This window comes from Lipotes vexillifer, unplaced genomic scaffold (assembly GCF_000442215.2).
Source record: "Lipotes vexillifer unplaced genomic scaffold, Lipotes_vexillifer_v1.1 scaffold2116, whole genome shotgun sequence".
NCBI classification, from domain to species: domain Eukaryota; kingdom Metazoa; phylum Chordata; class Mammalia; order Artiodactyla; family Lipotidae; genus Lipotes; species Lipotes vexillifer.
Window position 1 is genome coordinate 1,260,570 of NW_006791713.1, and position 25,513 is coordinate 1,286,082.

The 25,513-nt window shown below is 35.9% G+C and overlaps 1 protein-coding gene across 1 annotated transcript in view; it reads left to right on the plus strand.

Annotated features, from left to right (window-relative positions):
* Positions 1-22,129, plus strand: part of PSPC1 (paraspeckle component 1) — a 60,803-nt gene extending 38,674 nt beyond the window's left edge. Inside the window, exons 7-9 of the mRNA XM_007464515.1 lie at positions 15,871-15,928; positions 19,349-19,518; positions 21,660-22,129. Of these exons, the coding sequence (XP_007464577.1) occupies positions 15,871-15,928; positions 19,349-19,518; positions 21,660-21,845 (414 nt within the window). The 3' untranslated portion in view covers positions 21,846-22,129. The remainder of the gene's footprint in view (positions 1-15,870; positions 15,929-19,348; positions 19,519-21,659) is intronic.
* Positions 22,130-25,513: the final 3,384 nt, after the last annotated feature.

Consider the following 25,513-nt stretch of genomic DNA (forward strand, 5'->3'; position numbering starts at 1 on the left):
ATACTGTAGTTTTCAATCTTTGCAGCACATATGTGGAACGTAAAAAAGAAAAATGCCTGAGATCTAATCCAGTGGGTCTGGGTTGGAGCCATGGGATCTGCATTTTAAAAAGCCCTTCAGCTTGCTTATTTTCCTTGACAAAGATCGAAAACCACTGGCCATATGTTGCAGTGAGACATATGTTGAGACGAGAATAGTAGTAGCAGTTGAATTTTTTATGGGACCTGGGGAGTTTAAAGGGAGAGCTCAGGGTCATTGGACAAGGCAGACACAATTCATACAGTTAACAGTATAAATGGCACAACATTCTCTCTGAATCACGCTCTGTGGGATTTTGGTGTGGCAACTTTTAGTTGGGCTTTCATCCTATATATGGAAGGGAGTATTATCTCAAATGATACATTAATTTTTAGTTTTTAAAATGTTTCATCTGGACTGGAGGTCTACAGACTAGGGTAAGCCAGGCCAAATCTGAACACTGCCTATTTTTTTCTGAACAGTTTTTTTGGAACACAGCTGTATTTATGTTTTGTTTATGGCTGCTTTGCCCCAAAATGGCAGCGTTGACTAGTGGTGACATAACTCTGAGACTGTGTCAAGACTGTATGGCCAGCAGAACCTGGAATATTATCTGGCCCTTTCCCCAAAAAGTTTGCCAACCTCTGATCTCAGGGCAGTCTGAGAGTTGGGGGGGAAAAGTCTATAAAAAGTGGCTCATGTTAACCAAACTCACAAAGAGTTTGTGACTTAAAATGTAATTATATTAACTTATATGTTCTTTTTCAGTGTTTTTAGAAGGTTTATTGAGCAGAGTGCCTCATATCCTAGAACCTTGGTTCTTGGTTCTGAAGAATCCAAATTAGTATTCAGAAGGTTCATTAGTAGTCATGGTTATAAATCAGAGCAGAAGTTAGGGGAAGATCTGCCACATTTGGCCTGTTGTTTAATTTTATGCCAGTCCCTTCCTGCTTCTTGAGTGCGTATTGTTTCTCTTATCATCATTCCTTGATTTAATTATAACCTAACCCTTCCCCCCATGTTCACTATACAAAACTCAGGGCAGAAACTCTAGCCAGTAATGAACTTTCATTAATAGGTGCTGGCAGAGCCAACCGATCCCAGGTGTCACTTACTAATGAGGAGGTACAAATACGTTTTCTGAAATAGTTTGTGAATTTTTGAGAGAAGCTGCCATTTTGTGGTTTTCACATGGCCATCACTTCTCTTTTTCAGTAAATTATTTAGCTTTAACAAGTAATTTGGTTGTATTGAAGTAGAAGATTGTGTTATTTTGGAAGGCTAATATCTGACACATTTGAACAAAGGACATATTTCACAAGGGGTTATTATAGCCTCTTCATCATCCTGTGGAAATAACTGAAGAATTACTGTAGTGTTTGGAGTCAGATTTAGGTGTGGGAAGATTATTACCTATCGCTGGTATAATGGCAGCCTGCTTCTGATGGTTTGGACATGATGGTAAAAATCAGAATGGATAATAACAGTTATATTGCAGCGGCCTCGCATAGAATGCTCTAGTTGTGCCCAATTTTTTGTTATTAATATGTTTTATTTATTTACTAAAATAATTTGGTTTCCTACAATGAGCAAAGAACTTTTCTGAATAATTTAAGGATGGTACATAATTGGAACTTAGACTTTTATCATCACATGAAAACAGAGATACATGTTTATAATGTTAACATATACTCTAGGAAGTGATCCTTAGGATTTTGATGATTTGGGGCATTTGTGTTGAAGATATAACATCCATTTTAACCAGCTGTTGAAATCTTTGATCACTTCTCAAAAGGATTATTTAATAATTTTAATAATATCTAATTATTTGTAAGGAAAACTTCAAAATTTTCTTTTTTAACATCTTTATTGGAGTATAATTGCTTTGCAATGGTGTGTTAGTTTCTGCTTTATAACAAAGTGAATCAGCTATACATATATATATAACCCCATACCTCCTCCCTCTTGCGTCTCCCTCCCACCCTCCCTATCCCACCCCTCTAGGTGGTCACAAAGCACCGAGCAGATCTCCCTGTGCTATGCGGCTGTTTCCCACTAGCTAGTTCACATTTGGTAGTGCATATATGTCCATGCTAATCTCTCACTTTGTCCTGGCTTACCCTTCCCCCTCCCTGTGTCCTCAAGTCCATTCTCTACGTCTGCATCTTTATTCCTGTCCTGCCTGTAGGCTCTTCAGAACCATTTTCTTTTTTCTTTTTTAGATTCCATATATATGTGTCAGCATATGGTATTTATTTTTCTCTTTCTGACTTACTTCACTCTGTATGACAGACTCTAGGTCCATCCACCTCACTACAGATAACTCAATTTCGTTTGTTTTTATGGCTGAGTAATATTCCATTGTATATATGTGCCACATCTTCTTTACCCATTCATCTGTCAATGGACACTTAGGTTGCTTCCATGTCCTGGCTATTGTAAATAGAGCTGCAATGAACATTGTGGTACATGACTCGTTTTGAATTATGGTTTTTCTCAGGGTATATGCCCAGTAGTGGGATGGCTGGGTCGTATGGTAGTTCTATTTTTAGTTTTTTAAGGAACCTCCATACTGTTTTTCATAGTGGTTGTATCAATTTACATTCCCACCAACAGTGCAAGAGGGTTCCCTTTTCTCCACACCCTCTCCAGCATTTATCGTCTGTAGATTGTTTGATGATGGCCATTCTGACTCGTGTGAGATGATACCTCATTGTAATTTTGATTTGCATTTCTCTAATGATTAGTGATGTTGAGCATCCTTTCATGTGTTTGTTGGCAGTCTGTATCTTCTTTGGAGGGATGTCTATTTAGGTCTTCTGCCTATTTTTGGATTGGGTTGTTTGTTTCTTTGATATTGAGCTGCATGAGCTGCTTGTAAATTTTGGAGATGAATCCTTTGTCAGTTGCTTCGTTTGCAAATATTTTCTCCCATTCTGAGGGTTGTCTTTTTGTGTTGTTTATGGTTTCCTTTGCTGTGCAAAGCTTTTAAGTTTCATTAGGTCCCATTTGTTTATTTTTGTTTTTCTTTCCATTTCTCTAGGAGGTGGGTCAAAAAAGATCTTGCTGTGATTTATGTCAGAATGTTCTGCCTATGTTTTCCTGTAAGAGTTTTATAGTGTCTGGCCTTACATTTAGGTCTTTAGTGCATTTTGAGTTTATTTTTGTGTATGGTGTTAGGGAGTGTTCTAGTTTCATTCTTTTACATGTAGCTGTCCAGTTTTCCCAGCACCACTTATTGAAGAGGCTGTCTTTTCTCCATCGTATATCCTTGCCTCCTTTATCAAAGATAAGGTGACCATATGTGCGTGGGTTTCTCTCTGGTCTTTCTGTCCTCTTCCATTGATCTAAATTTCTGTTTTTTTGCCACTACCATACTGTACTGTAGCCTTGTAGTATAGCCTGAAGTTTGGGAGCCTCGTTCCTCCAGCTCTGTTTTTCTTTCTCAAGATTGCTTTGGCTCTTTGGGGTCTTTCGTGTTTCCATACAAATTGTGAAATTTTTTGTTCTAGTTCTGTGAAAAATGCCATTGGAAGTTTGATAGGGATTGCATTGAATCCGTAGGTTGCTTTGGGTAATACAGTCATTTTCACGGTGTTGATTCTTCCAATCCAAGAACATGGTATATTTCTCCATTTGTTTATGTCATCTTTAATTTCTTTCATCAGTGTCTTATGGTTTTCTGCATACAGGTCTTTTATCTCCTTAGGTAGGTTTATTCCTAGGTATTTTATCCTTTTTGTTGCAGTGGTAAATGGGAGTGGTTCCTTAATTTCTCTTTCAGATTTTTCATCATTAGTATATAGGAATGCAAGAGATTTCTGTGCATTAATTTTGTATCCTGCTACTTTACCAGATTCATTGATAAGCTCTAGTAGTTTTCTGGTAGCATAAAATTTTCATCCAAACTCGGACAAGTGAATATGAGTACTATGTAAAATTACTTTTTTTTTTTTTTTTTCTAACAGCAGGCATAAAATAAGCTGTCTCAGGCAAACCAGGATGTGTGTGTGGTCACCCTAATCATATGTTACGATGATAAGTAGCATATTCCCCCTCTGTTTTATCATTCACGTTTAGAAGTCTTTTGAATGAATCCAGGTTGGAATGGTTACCATGTCCTTTATATTCTTTAACCACTTCATCAGAGGACACTTTGTTGGACTTAATTATTTCTATGTCATATTAGATGACTCTAGTGTCTTCTTCGATCTTACCTCCCATTAGAGTCACAGAGGGGCTCATATTCCACAAAAATTCCCATATCCCTTTTTCCGTCCTGGGGAGTGTGTGTACTCAGCACATACATAACTTTCCCTGACGACTGACCCCAGCTGTGATCCTATATCATTTTTAATATGATTCTTTTTTAGTACTTACATTGCCATCTAATTATTTTCTCACAGTTGTCCAATATTTGAGCCCTCTTGAGCTTTTTGAGGTCAGGAGTCTTGTATTTGTTATATTGTAGTTACTGAGATGTAAATTGGGAGAGTTAAATAGTTGTTTGATGTCTTGTTTTTCAGATGACAGCGTGCAGCTCAATCATACAGTTTTGAGGGTTCTTTATGAGCCACCAAACCTCAGTGTTTTTATTTAATACTAACATTTCAGATGTTCAGCATCAGTGGTTTTGAAACATAGGTGGCGTTGAAACACACCTATTGATGTATTTTTGTAGAGTTCATAATGGAGTCACATAGTAAAGAGTAAATTTTAAATTTATTTATTTATTTATTTATTTTTGGCTGCATTGGGTCTTCGTTGCTGCACGTGGGCTTTCTCTAGTTGCGGCGAGCGGGGGCTACTCTTCATTGTGGTGCTTGGGCTTCTCATTGCGGTGGCTTCTCTTGTTGCGGAGTACAGGCTCTAGGCACGCGGGCTTCAGTAGTTGTGGCTCACGGGCTCTAGAGCACAGGCTCAGTAGTTGTGGCCCATGGGCTTCGTTGCTCCGCAGCATGTGGGATCTTCCCGAACCAGGTCTCGAACCTGGGACCCCTGCATTGGCAGGCGGATTCTTAACCACTGCGCCACCAGGGAAGCCCAAGAGTAAATTTTAAACAGTAAAAATAACCATTTTTTGTGCTTGGTTTTCAGCACACGTAACTTTTTAGTATGCAGATTCCACTTGACTGTCCCTTCAAGATAGTCAGTCTTACACAAAGACTGGACGTTCCCTTTAGTAGGAAAAATTTGTTCCGTTTTTTCTGTGTTCAAAACAGTCCTGAGCTTCATAGAGGATACAGAGGGGAATCAAGCCCAGGGTCACATCTTTGAGGATTTTAGAGTATTTTAGGGACCAGAGACCTATGTGGGGTAGGTTAAGAGACGCAGCTAAAAAGTTCTGAGAGTTGAGAGAAAATTGTATGCCGGAGAGTGAGTGTGTAGTCTCTGCACTCTTTTGGGACTCTTTTTTGGGTGCATTTTAAAAACTGATGTGATTGGTTTATTATTCCACTGTGTTGTAGGTATACCTCTGTCTTTTCATTTGAAATGGTAAGTTCTTCTAATCTTACTTGGTTCCGAATGGTCGGATCTTTTAGGTAATGTTTACGTTTTTAGAGGGATTGGAGAAGATGAGAGTCGGCATTGGCGAGTACAAGTGGACTAAAGTGAACGTGGTTTTGAAATGTCCACTACATGCAGTGCAAACAGGAATTTTGTTCAGTTATTAAATAGCTTGAAGTAATAACAGAAGGTTCTAGGGAGACATAAAAACTTGTTAGTTCTGCTTTGTGATTTCTTGTTGTAATATTTAGGCCCCCTACAGGAGTTCTCCTACACGGTGATTATGTAAAAAAAAAAAAATTTTTTTAGGCCAATCAGTATCCCGTATCTTTTGTACTTCATATTGAGGGCATGAAGCTCTGTAGTATCACCTGAAATGTCAGAATTTTTCTACCATAGCGAACTAGATAAATGTGAATATCGATATCCATGTGTAATTATTAACTAACTGCTGGTGGCAGGGAGCAGAAAACTTGGGTTTGTAAGCGTGCTCTGCTGATGAAATGCATTTACTTCTGTTTGAAATTTCAAGTAATTTAAAGTAAATGGGTGAGTTTGCCTCTTTGTCTTATGATATCCTCCACTACACTGCACCACGTTTCAAATCCTGTCTTTTCTGGTTATAAATTTGCCACAATTCTCATGATATATATAACGTCTTAATTTGACGTATTATTGGTTTTTCTACATCCTGCTTTTAAACAATAGAAATGCTTGTATAGTAGTTTATCTTATAATTGTAAATTTTAAATAACTTTTTGAATTGTATTTAGTTATTTAAATATTTTAAATATTACTGTACTTTGAATCTGTTGCTTTGAGTTATCTACTTAGAAACAATATATAATTTGTCAGGATTTCAAAGTTTCTGGTAGACTGCTAAGATAACTTGTTTTATGTCTAGTATCATGAATAGAAAAAGACACTCTCCTCATTTAAATACGTACTTAATTCTTCATACATTGGAACACATGTGCTTTGTTTGCTTTCTTCTGTTGGTGGGACCGATTTGGAATTGCTTCTTATGCAGCTTATATTTGCTCTTTAATTTAATCTTTCATCCCTTGATCTGGCCAGTCATGATAGTTGTTTTGATTTTGATATGGAAATGTACTGGGTAAGAGGTTACAGGCAAAGAAATGCAAACCAGTCACCCGTATTATATGTGCCTTGGTAAGATGTAATTAAAAGTAGTCTGTGTTGTAGTTGGTATTCAAATTGCTGATTTCTTTAAGAGTTTGGGATAAAATAACTACATTTGAAGAATAATTATATATATTCCTAATTAATTGCAGTTTTTAAAAGCAGCTTTTCAGAGGGAGTTTGCTATGACAATTGAAAAGGATAAACTTGAAAATGTCCCTCAGGTATATGGATTAGAAATAAAATTCTAAGCTCAATATAAATTTGTTTTAAAAATTGATTTGTTTAAAATATTTATTCCCTTCTCTCTCTTGATGCATGCTAGATTATCTGTAGTTATATTTAATTCATCTTCAATTAGAAAGCCATCCTATGTTTTAAAAAGTGGCAGTTAATTTTGCTACATGGTCAGTTGAATTTGACAGTGACCTCAGAACAATCTGTTTACAAAGTTACCTGAACCAGGCTTTAAAAATACACTGTTGGAGAGAGGCCGCGATAGTGAGAGGCCCGCACACTGCGATGAAGAGTGGTCCCCGCTTGCCACAACTAGAGAAAGCCCTCGCACAGAAACGAAGACCCAACACAGCAAAAATAAATAAATTAATTAATAAAAACTCCTACCCCCAACATCTAAAAAATAAATAAATAAAAATAAAATAAAATAAAGATATGGTGATGCACTTCACAAAAGAAATGAATGGATGATGCACACTCAAAAAAAAAAAAAAAAATTGCTCTAATCTGTGTCTCTGAAGACAAGATTCTTAGTGGGCACAGTGGGAAATTGAGGTAGATAAGTACCCCATGCAAATCTACATTCACAAAAAAAGCCAAAACTGAGGATAAGTGACCTTATCTTTCACACAGCTAGTTTGTGGTGAGACTAAACGCAGGAAAATTTATCAGTTTTCTAGTCAATGCAAAGAACTTTAGTGACCTGGCCAGACTAAAGTTGAGCCACTAGCACCAAACCAATGAACTAAATGAAAGAGAGGTCTCACATTTCCTCCTTACCTTTCACTCACAGCTTGCCAATTGTTGATTAAAAAGTCCTTTGCAAAAAAAGCCCCACTGTTGTGCTTCCCTGGTGGTGCAGTGGTTGAGAGTTCGCCTGCCGATGCAGGGGACACGGGTTCTTGCCCCGGCCCGGGAAGATCCCACATGCCGCGGAATGGCTGGGTCTGTGAGCCATGGCCGCTGAGCCTGCGCTCTGCAACGGGAGAGGCCACAACAGTGAGAGGCCCGTGTACCGCAAAAAATAAAAATACACTGTTGAGTGAATGTAGTTTAAGAGGCGCATGTGTTTAGGTTAATCAGTACAGTAAGCTAAGGATAAAGCCCCCTACTTGTATTTGTGGTTCCTTCTATTTCTGATTCAATATTTAACAAGTAAGAAATTTTTATTATTTCATGACTAAAACTTGTGATATAAATTAAGATATAATTTATTCAAAAGGAAACATTTTTAAAGTTTTTAAAAAGTAAATTTTATTTTTTAGAGTAGTTTTAGGTTCACAGCAAAATTGAGAAGGGACATTTCCCACGCACCCCATTCACCCCACATACGTACAGATGCCCTTATGTCAGATTCCTACCAACATCAGATTCCCACAGCATACAGGGTGCACTTGTGTCTGACACATCTGCATCACCAAAAGTTTATAGTTTACATTCTGTGTTGCACATTCTCTGGGTTTTGACAAATGGCAAATGACACGTACCCACCATTCAGTCTCACACAGAGTAGTTTCACTGCCCTAAAAATTCTCTGCTCCACCTGTTATTCCTCCCTCCCCATAATACCTGGCAACCGCTGGTTCTTTGCCTGTCTCCGTATTTTTGCCTTTTTCAGAATGTCGTATAGTTGGAATCATACAATATGAAGTCTTTTCATATTGGCTTTTTAATAATATACATTTAAGTAAGGTCCCTCCTCTATGTTTTTTCATGGCTTGATAGCTCATTTCTTTTTAACATTGAATAATCCACTATCTGGATGTACCACCGTTTGTTTATCCATTCACCAAGTGAAGGACATCTTGGTTGTCAGTTATGAATAGAGTTGTTACAAACATCCGTGTGTAGGTTTCTGTGTGGACATAAGTTTTCAGTGCCTTTGGGTAAATAACGAGGGGCGTGATTGCTGGCTCATACGATAAGAGTATGTTTAGTTTTGTAAGAAACTGTTAAATTGTCTTCCAAAGCGGGCATACCTTTCTGCATTCCCACCAGCAGTGTATGAGAATTCCTGTTTCTTCACATCCTCACCAGCATTTCCTGTTGTCACCATTTAGGATTTTGGACATTCTAATAGATGTGTTGTGGTAACTCTTGTCTTAATTAGCAGTTCCCTAATGAAATGTGATGTAAAGTTTCACTTAAGCAATCATAAACCTGAGGAACGTTTCCTCAATACTCACGGGGGCAGATATTTTGGAATATGCAAATTGAAGGGAAAACCCCACTATAAATTGTATATTGTAAAGATTGTCTTATGTTACTTAAAATATCCCCCCCCCCCAATATAGCAGTGAGTGATATAATGTCTTGGAAAGTGTTGTTTTTTATTACTTGAATTAAAATGTTAAGTCTTCCACACTTTCTCTGTTGGTTATGTTGGAAAGTTTGCATGCTATTATTTGAGTTCTATTCATAGGAACATTTCTTGTTTCCCTTTTTAGTTTACTAGAAGATTACTTTCTTGATGCACACCTTTCCATAACACTTTTTAAATGAGTGGATAATTTCTTGGCAAAGCGGCCTACTTTTTTGTGATTTTATTTTTCTTTATACCTTTTTTTTTTTTTTGGGCCGTACGCGGGCCTCTCACTGTTGTGGCCTCTCCCGTTGGGATACACAGGCTCCGGACGCGCAGGCTCAGCGGCCATGGCTCACGGGCCCAGCCGCTCCGCGGCATGTGGGATCTTCCCGGACCGGGGCACGAACCCGTGTCCCCTGCATTGGCAGGCGGACTCTTAACCACTGCGCCACCAGGGAAGCCCTATACCTATTTTTAAAAAATATTTCACATAATTGATTTTTGTTCCATTCTTGTAAATATGTTTGTTACCTAGTATTTCCAGATGTTGACAGTTTGTTTTCGCCAATGAATGTTTGACTAGCTATCTAACAGTCTTATTCTTGTATGTAAACTTTTCTAGTGAAGGAAAAGCTATATTTCCAAGTGCTAAGAGTAATTTATTTTTAGGAAAAATTCTAGGAATATTTAATGATAAAAAGGTTGAATATTGTTACTTGCCAGAACTTATATGTTTCTCTAGAATTATATTTCTTTTAGATTTAAAAGTTTTATTTCAGCATTTTTATATCAGGATTTTTAGCATTTTCTTCATTAAGACATGGAACCTAAGTGGCACATTGTGATCCTTAGATAATCCTTAGAAGTTTCTTTAGAGACATACATGAGAGAGGACTTTATGAATTAAAGAAGAATGATGGTGGCTGTTAGGACTTAGACTGATCAGTGTGTGAGGTGAGCACATTTTGTCATTGACTGCAGAATGTTGTTCCAGTTGATAATTACACAGAGTCAATATTTGTTTAAATTAGATTACCTAAAAAACCCTAAAATATCTTCAGAAATCACAGATTGATATCCTAAGTATTAAGTATTAAAGGAAAAAATATCAATATTATACATAAAATAATGTCAGGTTCTGCACATTGGGGTATACTGGTTTAGTTAATTTACATTAGTGCAAAATTTCTGCCACTTTACATTTTCATGAGTAAATATTGACTGGAATTTAAAAACAGTGGTTATCAAACTTTTTCGTTTCAAATCCTTTTTTTTTTAAATAATTGTGTTTATTTTTACTTGTTGACAGTTTTGCTTTATTTATTTATTTATGGCTGTGTTGGGTCTTCGTTTCTGTACGAGGGCTTTCTCTAGTTGTGGCAAGCGGGGGCCACTCTTCATCGCGGTGTGCGGGCCTCTCACTCTCGCGGCCTCTCTTGTTGCGGAGCACAGGCTCCAGACGCGCAGGCTCAGTAGTTGTGGCTCACAGGCCCAGTTGCTCCGTGGCATGTGGGATCTTCCCAGACCAGGGCTCGAACCCGTGTTCCCTGCATTAGCAGGCAGATTCTCAACCACTGCGCCACCAGGGAGGCCCCTCAAATCCTTTTTTAAAGCTATTAAAAATTATTGAAGACCCCAAAGAGCTCTATGTTTAGGTTATATCAGTGTTTACCATGTAAGAAATTAAAAGAGAAATTTAAATGTGTTATAGTGGGAAGAGTGGCCTTATTTTTACATTTTTTTTTTGAAATTTCTTTAATGCTCAACTTTGTGTAGTGGGAAGAGTGTTATTTTACTGTTTTTCAGTGTTTGGCTTTATAAGAAAATGACTGGCTTCCCATATTTGCTTTTGCATTATTCCACCTATTGCAAAATGCTCTTTTGGTTAAAAAATACAAAGAGAATCTGGTTTCACATGGATAAGTAAGTAGAGAGAGGTATATATATTTTAACCTTTTCAGATAATTGTGAATATTGTTGTTTGATGCTGCAGTGAAACTTGACAAGCAGTATTTTCTTAAAAGTACTCTTTTGCATTAGAATCCATTGGTCTACCTTTGAGTGGATCTTTTACCTATGCATGAATTTGTAATGTCATGTACCAAGCTGGAAAATATTGACCAATTGAGTTACACAAATCATAAAAATGTTAATGTATTTTGTTATACAAAGTTAAAAACAAATCACATTTCTTAATATCAGCCACTCATCAGAAATTACTGCCAGGTACACAGGTCACTATTCGGTTTGTCTGTCAAATGCTGTCTCAAGTAAAAATCTTGCTCCAAGAAAATGTGTCTTATTCAGCTTTCACCCCAATCATAAGAATGGTTTTTTTTTTTGAAATAACCACCATATTTCAGAATGCAGCAGAAATGCTTAACATATATATCTGTTTTGTTGCATAGAATAATAAAAAGACATGTACCTAAAGTTAGAGATTTAATAAAATTAATCATTTTTACTGCTTCATCCAGGTATTCATAGTTGAAATTATTATTATTTTTTTAATATAAAAGAGTGTTTTAATTCGTGTCCTTATAAAGACAATCATGATTTGGAAATGAGACTGTACCAAACAATGGCCAAAGAAGAATTGTCCATTCTATGCCTTTTGTCTGGTCACTCGGAAATATAATGTTATCAGCTGTAATTGTTGTTGCTTGTCATCTCACATTATTTTTATCCATATACTCACCATAGTCTACCTTCCCGTCCACATAAATTTGAGACCCCTTTTTCACATACTGATATGCCACATCTCTGAGGCCTGGTCAGAATACTGAAAGTCTGTGCCGTGTTTTTGACTGACCTCACCCATTTGGTGTGCTTCATTTTCCCCTGATCGGCCACATCTCATTTGCTGCCAGAGAAAATATTGTGACAGGGTTATTCTTTCCACCTGTCTCATGACAGGGTCCTGACCTACTTGACAAAGTAACACGAGTCAGAGATCTTTCGAGAACCAAACTGGTAGCTGTTTCAGACCCATGTCTTAGAAACTGATGAACTACCTGTACTGCAGTTCTTTGAGGACCTCCCTGGTGGTCTAGTGGTTAAGACCGTGCGCTTGTACTGCAGGGGCACCTGGGTTCGATCCCTGGTCAGAAAACTAAGATCCTGCATGCTGTGGCTTGGCCAAAAAGAAAAAAAATAAAAATAAAATCCAGCTCTTGGAAACATGGCTTCTGTTTTCTTTTTAAAAATTATTTATTTGTTTTAAAAATTTATTTTTTGGCTGTGTTGGGTCTTCGTTGCTGCACACGGGCTTTCTCTCGTTGCGGCGAGCAGGGGCCTACTCTTCATTGGGGTGCATGGGCTTCTCATTGCGGTGGCTTCTCTTGCTGTGGAGCACAGGCTCTAGGCGCATGGGCTTCAGTAGTTGCAGCACGTGGAGTCAGTAGTTGCGGCTCATGGGCTCTTGAGCGCAGGCTCTGTAGTTGTGGTGCACCGGCTTAGTTGTTCCGCGGCATGTGGGATCTTCCCGGACCAGGACTCGAACCCGTGTCCCCTGCATGGGCAGGGGGATTCTTAACCACTGTGCCAGCAGGGAAGTCCTGTTTTATTTTCTTACAATCTAATATTCAGTCTTTTCTGGATGCTCTGGCTGGGACAGCCATAATTGAAATCATTTAAGTGTAGTTGTATTGTAATGTCTAGAGTACAATGATTACTGGTTAAAATTGAATGCCAGTGCCTTGGTTTGTGCTGAAACACCAGGATTTTTGCCCATCATTGCTCTTGCACCATCCCTGCGAGTGTCTCAGTGAAAAGCCCAATTAGACCAGTGTTAGAACTGTGTTCTAATAAAGTAGTTTTGAGTTTGTGCACGTCTTGGATGTGTCTTGGGGACTCTCTTCACTCCAGGAACCACACCTTGAGAACAACCTTTTTGTTGATGGAATGCTGCTTTGATATGTGGCTTTTGGAATCAGTTGTACTTTACTTTCTTTTTTGGTAAATTTAGGCGTATTTCACTGACCAGCTTTCAAGAATACATATGCAGAATTCTTTTTCTTTCCATAAAATACAAATTAACATTTTATTATTCAATTTAAAGGCAGTGAAATATGAGAGAGGTTTCAGCTTCCTGGGAAATGAACTTGAACAAGAGAAGCAAAATGTGTCTAACTAGTAGACATGGGTTTTTTTGGTTGTTTGTTTTTGTTTTTTAACATCTTTATTGGAGTATAATTGCTTTACAGTGCAGAATTCTTTTAATCAAAAGGCACAGCCTCTTATAAACATGGTAAGAATACATTAAAAATCTTGCCTTTTGTTAGTCTTGGAATTCTTGAAGAATGAAGGTGCCCTGTGAAGAAGAAAATTCTGTGAACTCTATTTTGGCAGAAGTTTATAGGTCAGCTCAGCCACTTGCTACATGTATGACCCTGAGTAAGTTATTGAGCAGGTTTATGACTCAGTTTTATGATCTCTAAAATAGGATAACAGTAGACCTTCATAGGGTTGCTATGAGGATTTATTGAATTAATTAAAATGGAGTGTTCATCATAGGTTTTATCATTTTATATTGCACTGCAGTCTTTTGAGATTTTTACATATAAGTTGTTGCCTGTTAAAGCACAATAATTTTCGGTAAAGTAATAAAGCATCATTAAAATTTGTATTATAAAAATATCACACATGTATCAGTTCTAATTTAAAATATGTTAGAAGAATTCATAGGAGAAGTGAGGGCCTTATTTATGTATTGCTATTGGGGTGGGTACATAGTTAAAGTTCGCTTATTCAAGTGATTCTCCTTATTGATATTTGATATATCAAGTTGTAATGAGAAGTACTGTCTTAATTTCTGTTGATAACACTCTACCCTTAAATCTTACTTCTGCCTCTTGCATTTTACTAGAAGTATGTCGTAGCGCGTTTGTAGAAAGAATAACCTTAAATATGACTAGGAAGCTAGGGTGTTGGGGTATTTCAGGGGGATTTGAAAATTGAAGTCTCCAAGAGTGAGACTAATAATTACCCTCTGTTAGTGATTAGATATTGCCTTTCTAGTCTTTCATAGTTAAGACAAGTCAAAAAATACGTTACACCTTTGTCCCCTAAAAATGTTGGGGCCGTAAAATCCATGTATTTTACTCTCTGGTGCTGGAGTGCAAGCAGCTCTTCTTGAAGAGTATCTCATATAAATAGTACCTGGAAGATTTTGGATATGCCCAAACAGTCCACACTTTGTCAGTAGGCTTTGCCGATGAGGAAATGACAACTTGGTTTAATTTATTGATAATAGTGCTAAGTGTGATTAGAGAATAGTATTTTCCCTATAATTGCAAAATTATATGACTTCATCAGTAGTCAGTTTTATAAAATAGCTTTTTTGCTGGTCAGTAATAGTATCCATTAATAGTCAAATGTTTTATGATGAAAGAAATTTATTTTTTGGAAAGTTAAAAAAGTTAGCTTTGGGAAAGCTTTGGTATTTACGTTTTCTAGGCAATGAGAAATGTTTCTTCATGAAGCTATTATGTGAGTGGTGTTTTTCTCATATCATAGCTTCATTAAAGGTTAACTTTTGAGGCATCTCTGTTAGGTTAGATGGGCAGTTGATTTGCTGCTTAGTGGCATTTATCTATCATAGGCTTTATTTCCTTTATTTCTAGCTTTATAGGTGTTTTTCACTAGTATTTTAAAACCAACCCATTTTATTAATGACTGCTTTTAAAAGTAGAAAAATGATGCTTTCTTTAGATTTAGACATTGCTACTTTTGCCTCAATGTTTTTTATGATTGCTACATTTAACACACTTGCCTGGTATTGCACAAGATCATTAAATAGTAGTGTAAATTTCAAGTATGATATGTTGGGTAATTTCACCTAGAGATTTCATTGAAGTTAATTCTGTATAACTATTGTTGGTAAATGGGTTTCTAGGAAGTAGTTTCTATACTGAAACCTAACACGTTTTGTACATCTGTGTGGCTTTTTATGTCCCAGGTAACCTCAGGAGCATTTTGTTTCAGAACTTTCCAACTGTGTAATAACACTTTTATTTCGGTTTCCAAGAAAATTTCTTGTTCAGATAAAGGAAGCAATATTATGTTGAGCTTTCAATAATTGCTTGTGTGTAGTGGAGGCTTTCATGGTATATCTGTAGGTCCTGAGTGAAATAATGCTTGAGTACTTGAATAAAAATGCAAAGGTGAATTATAATATTTCAAAAATGAAAATTGTCTATAACCTTATTTTTGGTTTAGTACCCCACAGCCGCTTGTGTTGTGTGTTTGAATACATTTGAATACGAAAGTGGTAACGGTCATTTCTGTTTTAAGACTTTAGAGACCTGGGAGGGAAAAATAGTTGGTCCTGGTGGTCATTATTGTTAGATTTTTCTTCTCTTAGAATCTAGGCATGTGTGTATGATCTCTAGGAAGAATAACATTACAAATATCCTGTAGTGGGTTTTTTGTATGACTCATTGATAATATAGCAGTATAAAAGCACTTGCAGTATATTAATGAAGCCTGGGAGACTGAAGTTTCTTTTCAGTGTTCTTATTAAGTAAATGATGTTGGAAATTTAAAAATATTTTAATGGAACATGATGTCGCAATTTATTCTTTTCTTTTTGATTTTAGATGGGAAATGTAAAGTCCTAAGATCGATAGGTTGACTGTGACAACTATGTTTACTTACAGAGAGAACAGGAAATGAGAATGGGTGATATGGGTCCCCGTGGAGCAATAAACATGGGAGGTAGGGATTTGAAGCAAAGCCTTCTGTCACTTACTTGTCATTTTTCAGGGAAGTGTACATGCTATTTGTGTTATCTACATATCAGTAACAAACAAAAATTTGCAACCAGCGTTTGTAAGTGGTGAAATTTCTTACATTTATTTAATGAGAAAAAAAAAACCAGTATATTAAAAATACATGCCTAGGAAGAACATTTTTATTTTGTTTATTCTTAGGCTAAAAGATGTATTATGTTTTAATAGATATAACAAGAAGAAACCTGTAAACAGGTTTCGATAAATGACCTGAAACTTGTTGAGTCATCACATGGTGTAATAAAGCTATGTTGTTGCATTTTAAAAAATCAGATTTCTTGCCTTGAAATTGGCTTTTTTATCTTGGAATTTTGATAGTTTCTGAGTTGTAGTGTCTATAAACTTTCTGAGAGTATTTTATTTCTATTTTAAGATAATTTTTTGTGTAACTTTCAGGCTATTTTTATTCCTTTTACTGAATGTTTAACTTATTTTGCCCTAACCCACAGTATTGTGCACAGAACTGCACTGTTCAGAGACATCTATGACTTGTCAAGTAAATGAGATGTGTCTTGCATATTTAGGCTAATGTATATCTTTAGAGTTGATGTGAAGTTTTTAAGAAAGTGCCTATATTAGCATCTTTAATATTGATTGCTTGTATAACCAGGTTGTCAGGGCAGCAATATCAAGTAAATAAGCTAAGGGAAAAATAAGTATGGGATGTTTTCATATGTCTTATTAAGTTTGAACTGTCATACGTTTGAAAATTAGGTAAATAATAAAATTTTATATATTAATTTCACATTGTCCCACAGAAGCTGAGGTTAGAATCTTTATATAAAGTCAAATGTACATATTGTTGTAAAGATTACATTACCTTAACATTCCAGTGTGCGTCACATGCACTCCCACTGAGGAAATCCAGATTGTACTTGGAATGTACATGTACTATGTGCAGTAAGACATCTTAAAGCCTCTAATATGTGGATCGAGCATTTTCCATGACCAAGCACCCCTCCCCCATGCCAGTTCCTTTGCCATTGCCAGTTAGATAATCTAAAGCACTTAACATAATTGCTGTTTACTTCGTTACTTTTCTTATCTACCAAAAAGTAGTTATTGAGCATGTCTGATATGCAAAGGAAGCACGAGACATAACCCTTAAGCAAAAGAGCTTAATTGTGAAGTTAGTACAATGGATACATGCAAAAAGTTAGTGAACCAAGAGTACATGAGAAGTTCTAAATTAGAAAGCTCAGTTGAGGGTCTAGTAATGTACAGGTAGTTCAGTATTTATGTCCTTTTCAAAGTAAATTGTGGCCTGGTGTATAATATAATCCAGTTGGATTTCAGGATTTTAAGTGTGTCATTAACATCAGAACCAAACTTGAAACATTTGTGATGTTTCAGAGACCATGAAAACATTCTGACTTTCTTACTTGATTAGCAACTTTATTAGAAGAAATGGGAGAATATACTTTTAGGTACCTTATTTAGTGAGGAATTTAAGAGAATTAAAAATTTTAATGGCATTTTATTCACCAGAGAACCATGTTTACATTTGAGCACTTAATTAGCTCCCCTAACATCCACTCCATTTAATTTTCTCCTTTACATTTTATTCAACGTGAGATTTTATCCTCATGGTAGTTATGGATCCATGGAGCTACAAGTCCTTATCATGCAGTTGAATGTCACTGTTAAGTTGGTAAATTGTCATATCCTGTCAAGTTGCATGGATTAAACATGACAGATTTTCTGGTCTGTTACCAGTGTGTACGAAGTGGAACATAGTTTATATAACTGCTTTTCAGGGGACCAGATAATTTTAACATTCCTTAGATATTTAAATTTAGTCTAATTACAGCCATCTTGGTAGAAGGCATAGTTACTAAAAATAAGAGTCTACCTCAACTAATGATAGTTTTAAATATTTTTCATTTATTTTATTATACCCATACTTGTATAGTTATATTCGTATCTCATAAGTTAGGTGTGATAATTATGTTCTATTAAAAGAGAAGAAAAACCACTAATCCTTGATCTGTTCTTCTTGGGGAAAGTTGAGGTAACATTCCCCTGGATACTCTCTCTACCCTTCCTCATTTCACTTATGGGAGATGTTGTGCAAGTCCAGTAGAAATTTTTCTTCATAGCTGTCTGAAGGGAGTAGGAGTATTCTTGTGCAGTTAACGTGTAGATTTACCAACAAGAACTTTTGGGTATTAAGGAACTACTTCCTTCCCTAGGAAGTGGCTGGGGTCCTGGGGATTTGGGCTCAGAAGGAGCGGGGCTCTGTTGCTAGGGGCCGGCAGGGAGTCAGATTTCTTCCTCTCAGCTCCCTGGACCCAGCCCTGTGCCCGTTGAGCTGCATTGGGTGCTGTGTAGAGTTGTGAGTTTGAATGAAAACTGCCACTCCTATTATAATGTGTTGTTGTGAAATTGAGTTCTGAATGTCATGAAATTAAATAGATAATGAAATACCAGAAGAAAACTCACAATCAGTCTTTGTCATGAATTTTTAATGATAAACAGGTATGAGTAGTTAAAAAATTTTTTAAGTTCAAAGAGGATACCCAAAAATGTTGCATTTGAGGCCATTATAAATGTATTACAGCTTAAACATTATTGCAGTTAACATGAAGCAGGTGGATGGATGTCTTTTGATGAAAAAATTTGAAGTATCCGATTGTTCTCATTTCAATTTCAGCATGTTGAAAAAATTCAAACAGCTGTATTAATATTTTATCTGTATTTGGTTGCAGTTGCTTTTAGAAATAAGTTTTGTCACGATGAATCATTTCAATTTTTTTGTTTGTTTCTATTGCATAGTTCTATATAAAGTTAAAAAAGAGTACCTCCTATAATTTGGGGAGATGTTCAGTAATTATATAAAAGCCAAGGATTTATTTACAGTGAAGTGTGTGTGTGTGTGTGTGTGTGTGTGTGTGTGTGCATGTATGAGGACATGGTTTCTCCCTTCACAATTTAATATAATTTTACATGCTAGTATTTTTAGTCATGACTGTAAGAAAATTAAGTGGTTTCCTAAGTGCTAATCCTTTGCCGTTAATTTAAACTGGTAGAAAGTTGTCACCACTCGTAACAGAGTATTTGGTTAAAAAGCAGACTACAGCAAATAATACTGATTTTTTAAAGAAAACTTGCAAGCTTTTATAGTCTCAAATGTGCTAAAAATAATTGACAGTTTTCTCATTTGTTTTATGTACATTTGTTTAGCAAATATAATGCTCTATCAGAGTAGATAATTGAGTGTCCCATTCTCAAGGAAGTAAAATAATTTTGATAATAGTCTTGTTATATAGATCGCCTAAGTATTGTTAAATTTTAAATGTTTATCAACTAAGATAGGACAGCTCTAAGTATAGATTGTTTTACGTAGATGCGTTTAGCCCAGCACCTGCTGGTAACCAAGGTCCTCCTCCAATGATGGGTATGAATATGAACAACAGAGGAACTATACCTGGCCCACCAATGGGTCCTGGTCCTGCCATGGGGCCAGAAGGAGCTGCAAATATGGGAACTCCAATGATGCCAGATAATGGAGCAGTGGTAATGTATCATAAACATTATTGTGATTATATTCAATAATATATACTTCTGCCCCAAAGGTAACTTCACACTTAACATAATTTGGCATCATTTGTTTTGTCAGTAAAGATCAGTATCTAGTGAAGAAAAGGTAATTTTGTGAAGTTAAATGGTGATTTATGAGGCAGTTTTTTAGTTTCCCAAGAGTTAGGATTATGATCCATGGCATGCTTTTGTACTTAAGTATATAGCAGGTATATATGTTAATTCTAGTCATTTTACAGTGATTTTAATTTAATTTGTATACACCTTTTACCAGCATTCAGTGTAATGGTCAAGTATTTTGTGATCGTGTTCTTATTCCTGTGTGAACTCCTTACCTTTGGTGGGGTACAAAACCTCAATATGTGTGAAAACACAGTTTTCTGTCATTTTTTGTAAAAAAATCATTTATGAGTAATTTCAGAGAATTTAATTGTAAAAAATTTACATTAAAATTTTAAAATACATTTTAAACTTACATTGTATTCTTACTATAGACTTACTAATTTTAATTAAATTTGATACTAAATTTAAAGTAGACAATTTCATTTCTTGGTTTGAGAGTGTGAAGATATCTTTGTGTGGGTTAAATATCATAAAAACGTTTTTCAGTTGTAATTCATATTATATTTGAGAATCAGTGGCAAGACTGCTACTGTTTTTCATTTCCCTTAAAGTCTGTCACTATTTGAGACGTTATGTTCCTAAGGCATTTTCTCATTTGGTTCTTTTTAATGGTTGTTCTAAGTAACATTTAGAAAAGGGAAATTAGTTAATCGTATATTTGGAAAAGGCAGTTCAGTTTTGGAACTGAAGGTGCCTTTGCTGCTGAGAAAGAAAAAGTGCTGCTGTTAAATGCAGACCTGCCATCAGCTCTAAACCCTCCTGATCTCAGAGACGTGAGCAGTGAATGTGTGTGTTAGAACTGATGGATGCGATGTTCTATTATTTTAAAATGTATTTACTTTAAATACAGTCCTTTAAGAATTTGGACAAATTGGACATGCTAACAGGTTTTTTAAATGAGTGTTAACATAGGGAGATAATATCGACTGTGATCAGGTCAGATGTTGCATACTAATTAGTGTTCCTGTGTCCTCCATTGGAGGCTTATTTTGTAGTAAAATGTCTGAGAGCTAGTGAAAATTTGTAAATACTTTGGTTAAATTTTGTGTAGCATATAATCATCAGCAGAGAGGTAAAAGTAAAAGTAACTGGCCTGCTTTTCCATACCTCCCACAGAAATGGTAAAGTTTATTTAAATATCCCTGTTAGTCTTTTTCACAGTGATATTTTACTGCTGCATGTAGGGAGTTCTGTTCAACCTTTGAGATTAATATATGTGGTTATTACTGTGAAGTTTTACAAAATACATAATTCAGGTGTTTTAATTCTGCTATTAGTTACATGCTAATTGTCAGCTTTTAAAAACTAAATCTATTTTCCCAGTGATATTCTTTCCAGAAAAACACCTCAGAAGTTTTCATACTGAAATTATAACTGTGTGTTTATACTCATGCTTTCTATGTTAAAAGTACTGCTAGTGAAATTTTTATGTTTACTTTTTCAAACAGTGTGATGCTGCTCCCTAGTATTGTCTCTCTGATTTTAAAAAAACAGTATTTTTATTACACGGCGCTGTAACATGCAGTATAAACTTTAATGAAAAAGAGAGAGGGAATTCCCTGGCCGTCCAGGGGTTGGAACTCAGCCCTTTCACTGCTGAGGGCCTGGGTTCAGTCCCTGGTTGGGGAACTAAGATCCCGCAAGCTGTGCGGTGCTGCCAAAAAAAATAATAATTAAAAAGAGAGAGATCAGAACAGTATAATAATAACTAATTAGGTTTAAGATGGCATTCACTTCATAAAATCAGTTCTTTTTTCATGAAATTGGGGCATAGCATTAGCAAAATGTAACTCTTCATTCAGATGCTTCTTTTATTTTTTACACATAGTAACTAATTAAATTGCTCCTTTCTTCCTTCTATGTGTGATCCTGATTCTGCTGGACTTTCTGCTGAACTTCATGACACCACCACTTGGGATTTTGCCAATTTTTCTTGTCACTTACATTTGGTGTGTTCCAAATGGACTTCACATGTATTATGTGGTATTATATAGCACAATGATAGATTTCCACAAGGACCACCGTCTCAGATGGGCTCACCTATGGGTAGTAGAACAGGCTCTGAGACCCCCCAAGCACCGATGAGTGGTGTAGGTCCTGGTAGTGGTGGTCCTGGTGGTTTTGGTAGAGGAAGCCAAGGGGGCAACTTTGAAGGCCCTAATAAGCGTCGTAGGTATTAAACATTCTTTCATTCCTGACTACTTAGAGGAAAACAATACACTTTTACCTGTTACCTAGAAGTGGTTTTATTGTTATTGTATGTAGACTTTAAAAATTTTTTTTTTGTAAAACTTGAGGTTTTTGTATTTTTCTTTATTCATAAGCTTTGTAGATTAGAATGGTAATGATGATACTCATCATTGTGAATGTTCAAATGTGTTTGTGACTTTAGCTAAATATAAGTATGCCATAGTACTGTGAATTCTGTAGTTAATCTCAATAAAGAAATCATCTTGGATAATTTTAAAATGTTATTAGTGGTATTCTCTTATAGTTTTACTAAACTTTGCTGTAACAGTAATACTTTGGTTGCTTTAACTAATCCCAGCCATTTAAAAATGCAAATGATTTTCTGATTTTTAGTTTGTGCAAGTTGCCCTGAAGATAGAAGCCTAGTGAAAACTGATGTCACGAAGGGGCAGACAGAGTAGTACATTGGGGAGGGCGGGTATGGGGATTACATCTGTATGCACCATTGCTGTCCTGTGAAATCAGAGTTGCTGTCTACATTTCATATAGATTCTGAATATTCAGATATTCTGAGGAGGAATATTAAGGATATCTTTGTCCTGTGCTGATTTTTCCAAATAAATCTTTTGAATCTTGGAAAAAAAAAACCTGTTTGAAGGCAAATCTCTTTTGCTTATAAAATAATGTCTTATTTTTAATCTTATCTGCTATTATTTATTTGGTGTCAATATCTAGATCTTACCCTTTAAATTTTCTTTAAAATCAAACAATACTGTTAGGTTGGATGTTAGGTGAGCATTTGCTTTGTGATTTAGAAGAAATTGGGCATTTCTTGAGCATGTTGGTTTCTAGAAGTGTTCAAGGTGGCCTGACTGCAGGGTTGTGAATGTTCTTCTGTCGCTCAGGAGTCTCTCCAGCAAAACTTGTCTGACAGGCTAGGTGTGCTTGTCTCCCAGGAATACAGTTCAAGTGGTGATTTTAAAAAACAGAATTAACTTGAATATGGCTAGTGTTATCGGAATCAGATCTCTCTACTGTCAAATATGTGTTTTGAAGATTGATTTTCAATAGTATGGAGAAACATCTTATCACATTGGGATTTTATTCCAAAACAGGGTCCTCGTCACGTTTAAAATTCTGTATGTTAGACATGTTTAATTTAGAATTACATTTGAGGAATCATGTATTTAATGTAAACCACAAATCTGAGGCATCAGGCATTGGTCATAGCATAGTTATTTCTCACATAACATTTCAGTGTGTTAGTATATCATGCTTTTAGCATTTTTCTGAAGAATAATGTGCTTTTTTAAAGTGAACAGTATGTAAATATTACCTCATCTTTGCATGGTTTCTGTTTTTGCTGGAAGGCATACTTTGGAAAGAAAGAAGCTTGGTTACTTATTTAAATTCTTGCGTAAAAGCAGTTGAGTGTAAAGCATGATTGAGATGCATGCTTTTGTATCAAACTTTTCTTATGTACTATTTTATGTTCTGTTTTTTAGACACAACAGTATGGATGGAATTGTTTTCTAAAATTTGCAGTATTCTTTTGTTTTTGGCAAATCTTTGAAAACATGATAATGGAGATTGTAAAATAATAATCAAAGACTATTCTCATCACGTTTTCCGTGAGTGTGAGTTGGCAGGGAGTGGGATTTGTTCTGATTTGTGACATTAATTGCAGTGTGGGGAGTTTTAACATCGGTTATGATTTTTAAGTGATGTCTCTTGCACCTAAATATATACTTTTCCCATCATCTGTTATTTTTATTCATATAATCCTTAGGTAATGTTTAGTATTGTATTTTGCTTCGAAGCTGAAGTAAGATTGGGAGAAACTTTATCCTTGATGTTAATTCCAAGCTATCTTTGGCCAAGGCTGTGAAATTCTATACGATTCATTCAAGAACATTTGAAAGCATTGCACAAAGAGATGCCCTAATCTCCTGAACTTTCTAGTGTCCGGCTCACTCTGGCTCCAAGAACAGAGCTCTACACAGCTTTGTCCCTGCATCGAGAAAGTCCTTGTTCCAGTTCTTACCAAGTTTACCCTGGGAACAGTCAGCTTCTGAGTGACAGTCAAGTGGAGCATCTGTGAATTGCTAGTTATTCAGTTTTTAGTGTTTTTGTCCAGTTAAACAACTCTGTGGCTCGCTCAGTCATTGTTTTTTCTTGTGAAAGAGTATACCAAGGAAGACATTTGAATGTCATTTGCTTAAAACCAGTAAATCTAAAAATAAAGAATAGTACTAGCTTTTCTAAATAACTGTGAATTTGTCATATATGCTCCCATAATTCTTTCCGTAAAAAGATAATATGAAACAGTTTTAGTATTATAACATCACAATATTATGTTTCTTTCTGTGTAATGATTTGAAACACTGAATTCAAAGTCTGCAGGATTTAGGTTTCATATGCTATTATTAACATGCACAAATAAAGGAATACCCATTTTCCAGTTGTTTTATTTTAGCAATGTATTTTGTTAATTTCCCCATTTTTGTTTATTTTGAGAATAAATGTATTTTCTTCTTGACAGATCCAGTTTTTAAAGAACTGTTGGTCCACTTGTATTTCATAAAGCCTAATTTGTTATTCTTCATTGAGTTTTTGGATTTTTCTGCTTAAAATCAGTGCTGAGAGTTCATTGGAAGAGATTAAATATTTGTTTTTAATCCTACAGTATCAATAATGGAGAAAAATATCTGTTTTACTTGGAATTGCCGTTTAATAGAAATAGAGATTATCAGCAATGACAGTAACTGAATTGGATCTTGTTTCCCAAATACTAATTGAAATCATACCATCACATTTTATTCAGAAACGTACTTGTTGAATATTTCAGAAACTTGGTGTTATATGTAAACTCTATATAGTAATTGCTAAATGTCATGATGAATGGTTGATAGTCACTTATTAATAATTTGGGGTTGGGTTTATAATTACAACTTAGATTCTGGATGAGAGAAAGAACATAAATATGTGATTGAAGGGAAATGTTTTGTGAAAGAATGTGATCAAATGTATGTTTAACCTTTAAAAAATTTGATATTGGTGTCAAATGGCACTAGTCAGAAATGAAAGGGACACTTTACTTGGAAAAACAGGAAATTTCCTGGGGAGTAGTGCGATATTTAAATGTGGTGGGTTTTTTTTTTTTTTTTTTTTTTTTTTTGATAATGTTTTCCTGTCTTTGCTTCCTAGTTGGTTCGATACTCCTAGACGGGCTCATGGAGTTGGGGCAGCTTACTTCAAAGTAAGCAGCCAGGCTATCTCTTAAGTGGTGTAACCCAGCGTGGGTTATTTCATCATAAATAAACCAGGATTAAATGAATTGACAGTAGTTTCATATTTTCCAAAAACGTCATTTCCTTTCCAGCGCCCTTCACTACTAAATTTTTAAAAATGGGAAGCAGTTGTAATGTGAGTAAAGGATGGTTTCCCAGCTGTGTAAAATGAAGCATGCGCAGTTTCCCGTTGGACGTGGTTAAGTAACTTATGGAATGTCACTCGGGGAAAACGGCGAAGAATTTCACTATTTTTAATAGTATCTGATCATAACTTTTTTTTTTTTTTTTTTTTCGGTACGCGGGTCTCTCACTGTTATGGCCTCTCCCGTTGAGGAGCACAGGCTCCCGACGCGCCCGCCCCGCGG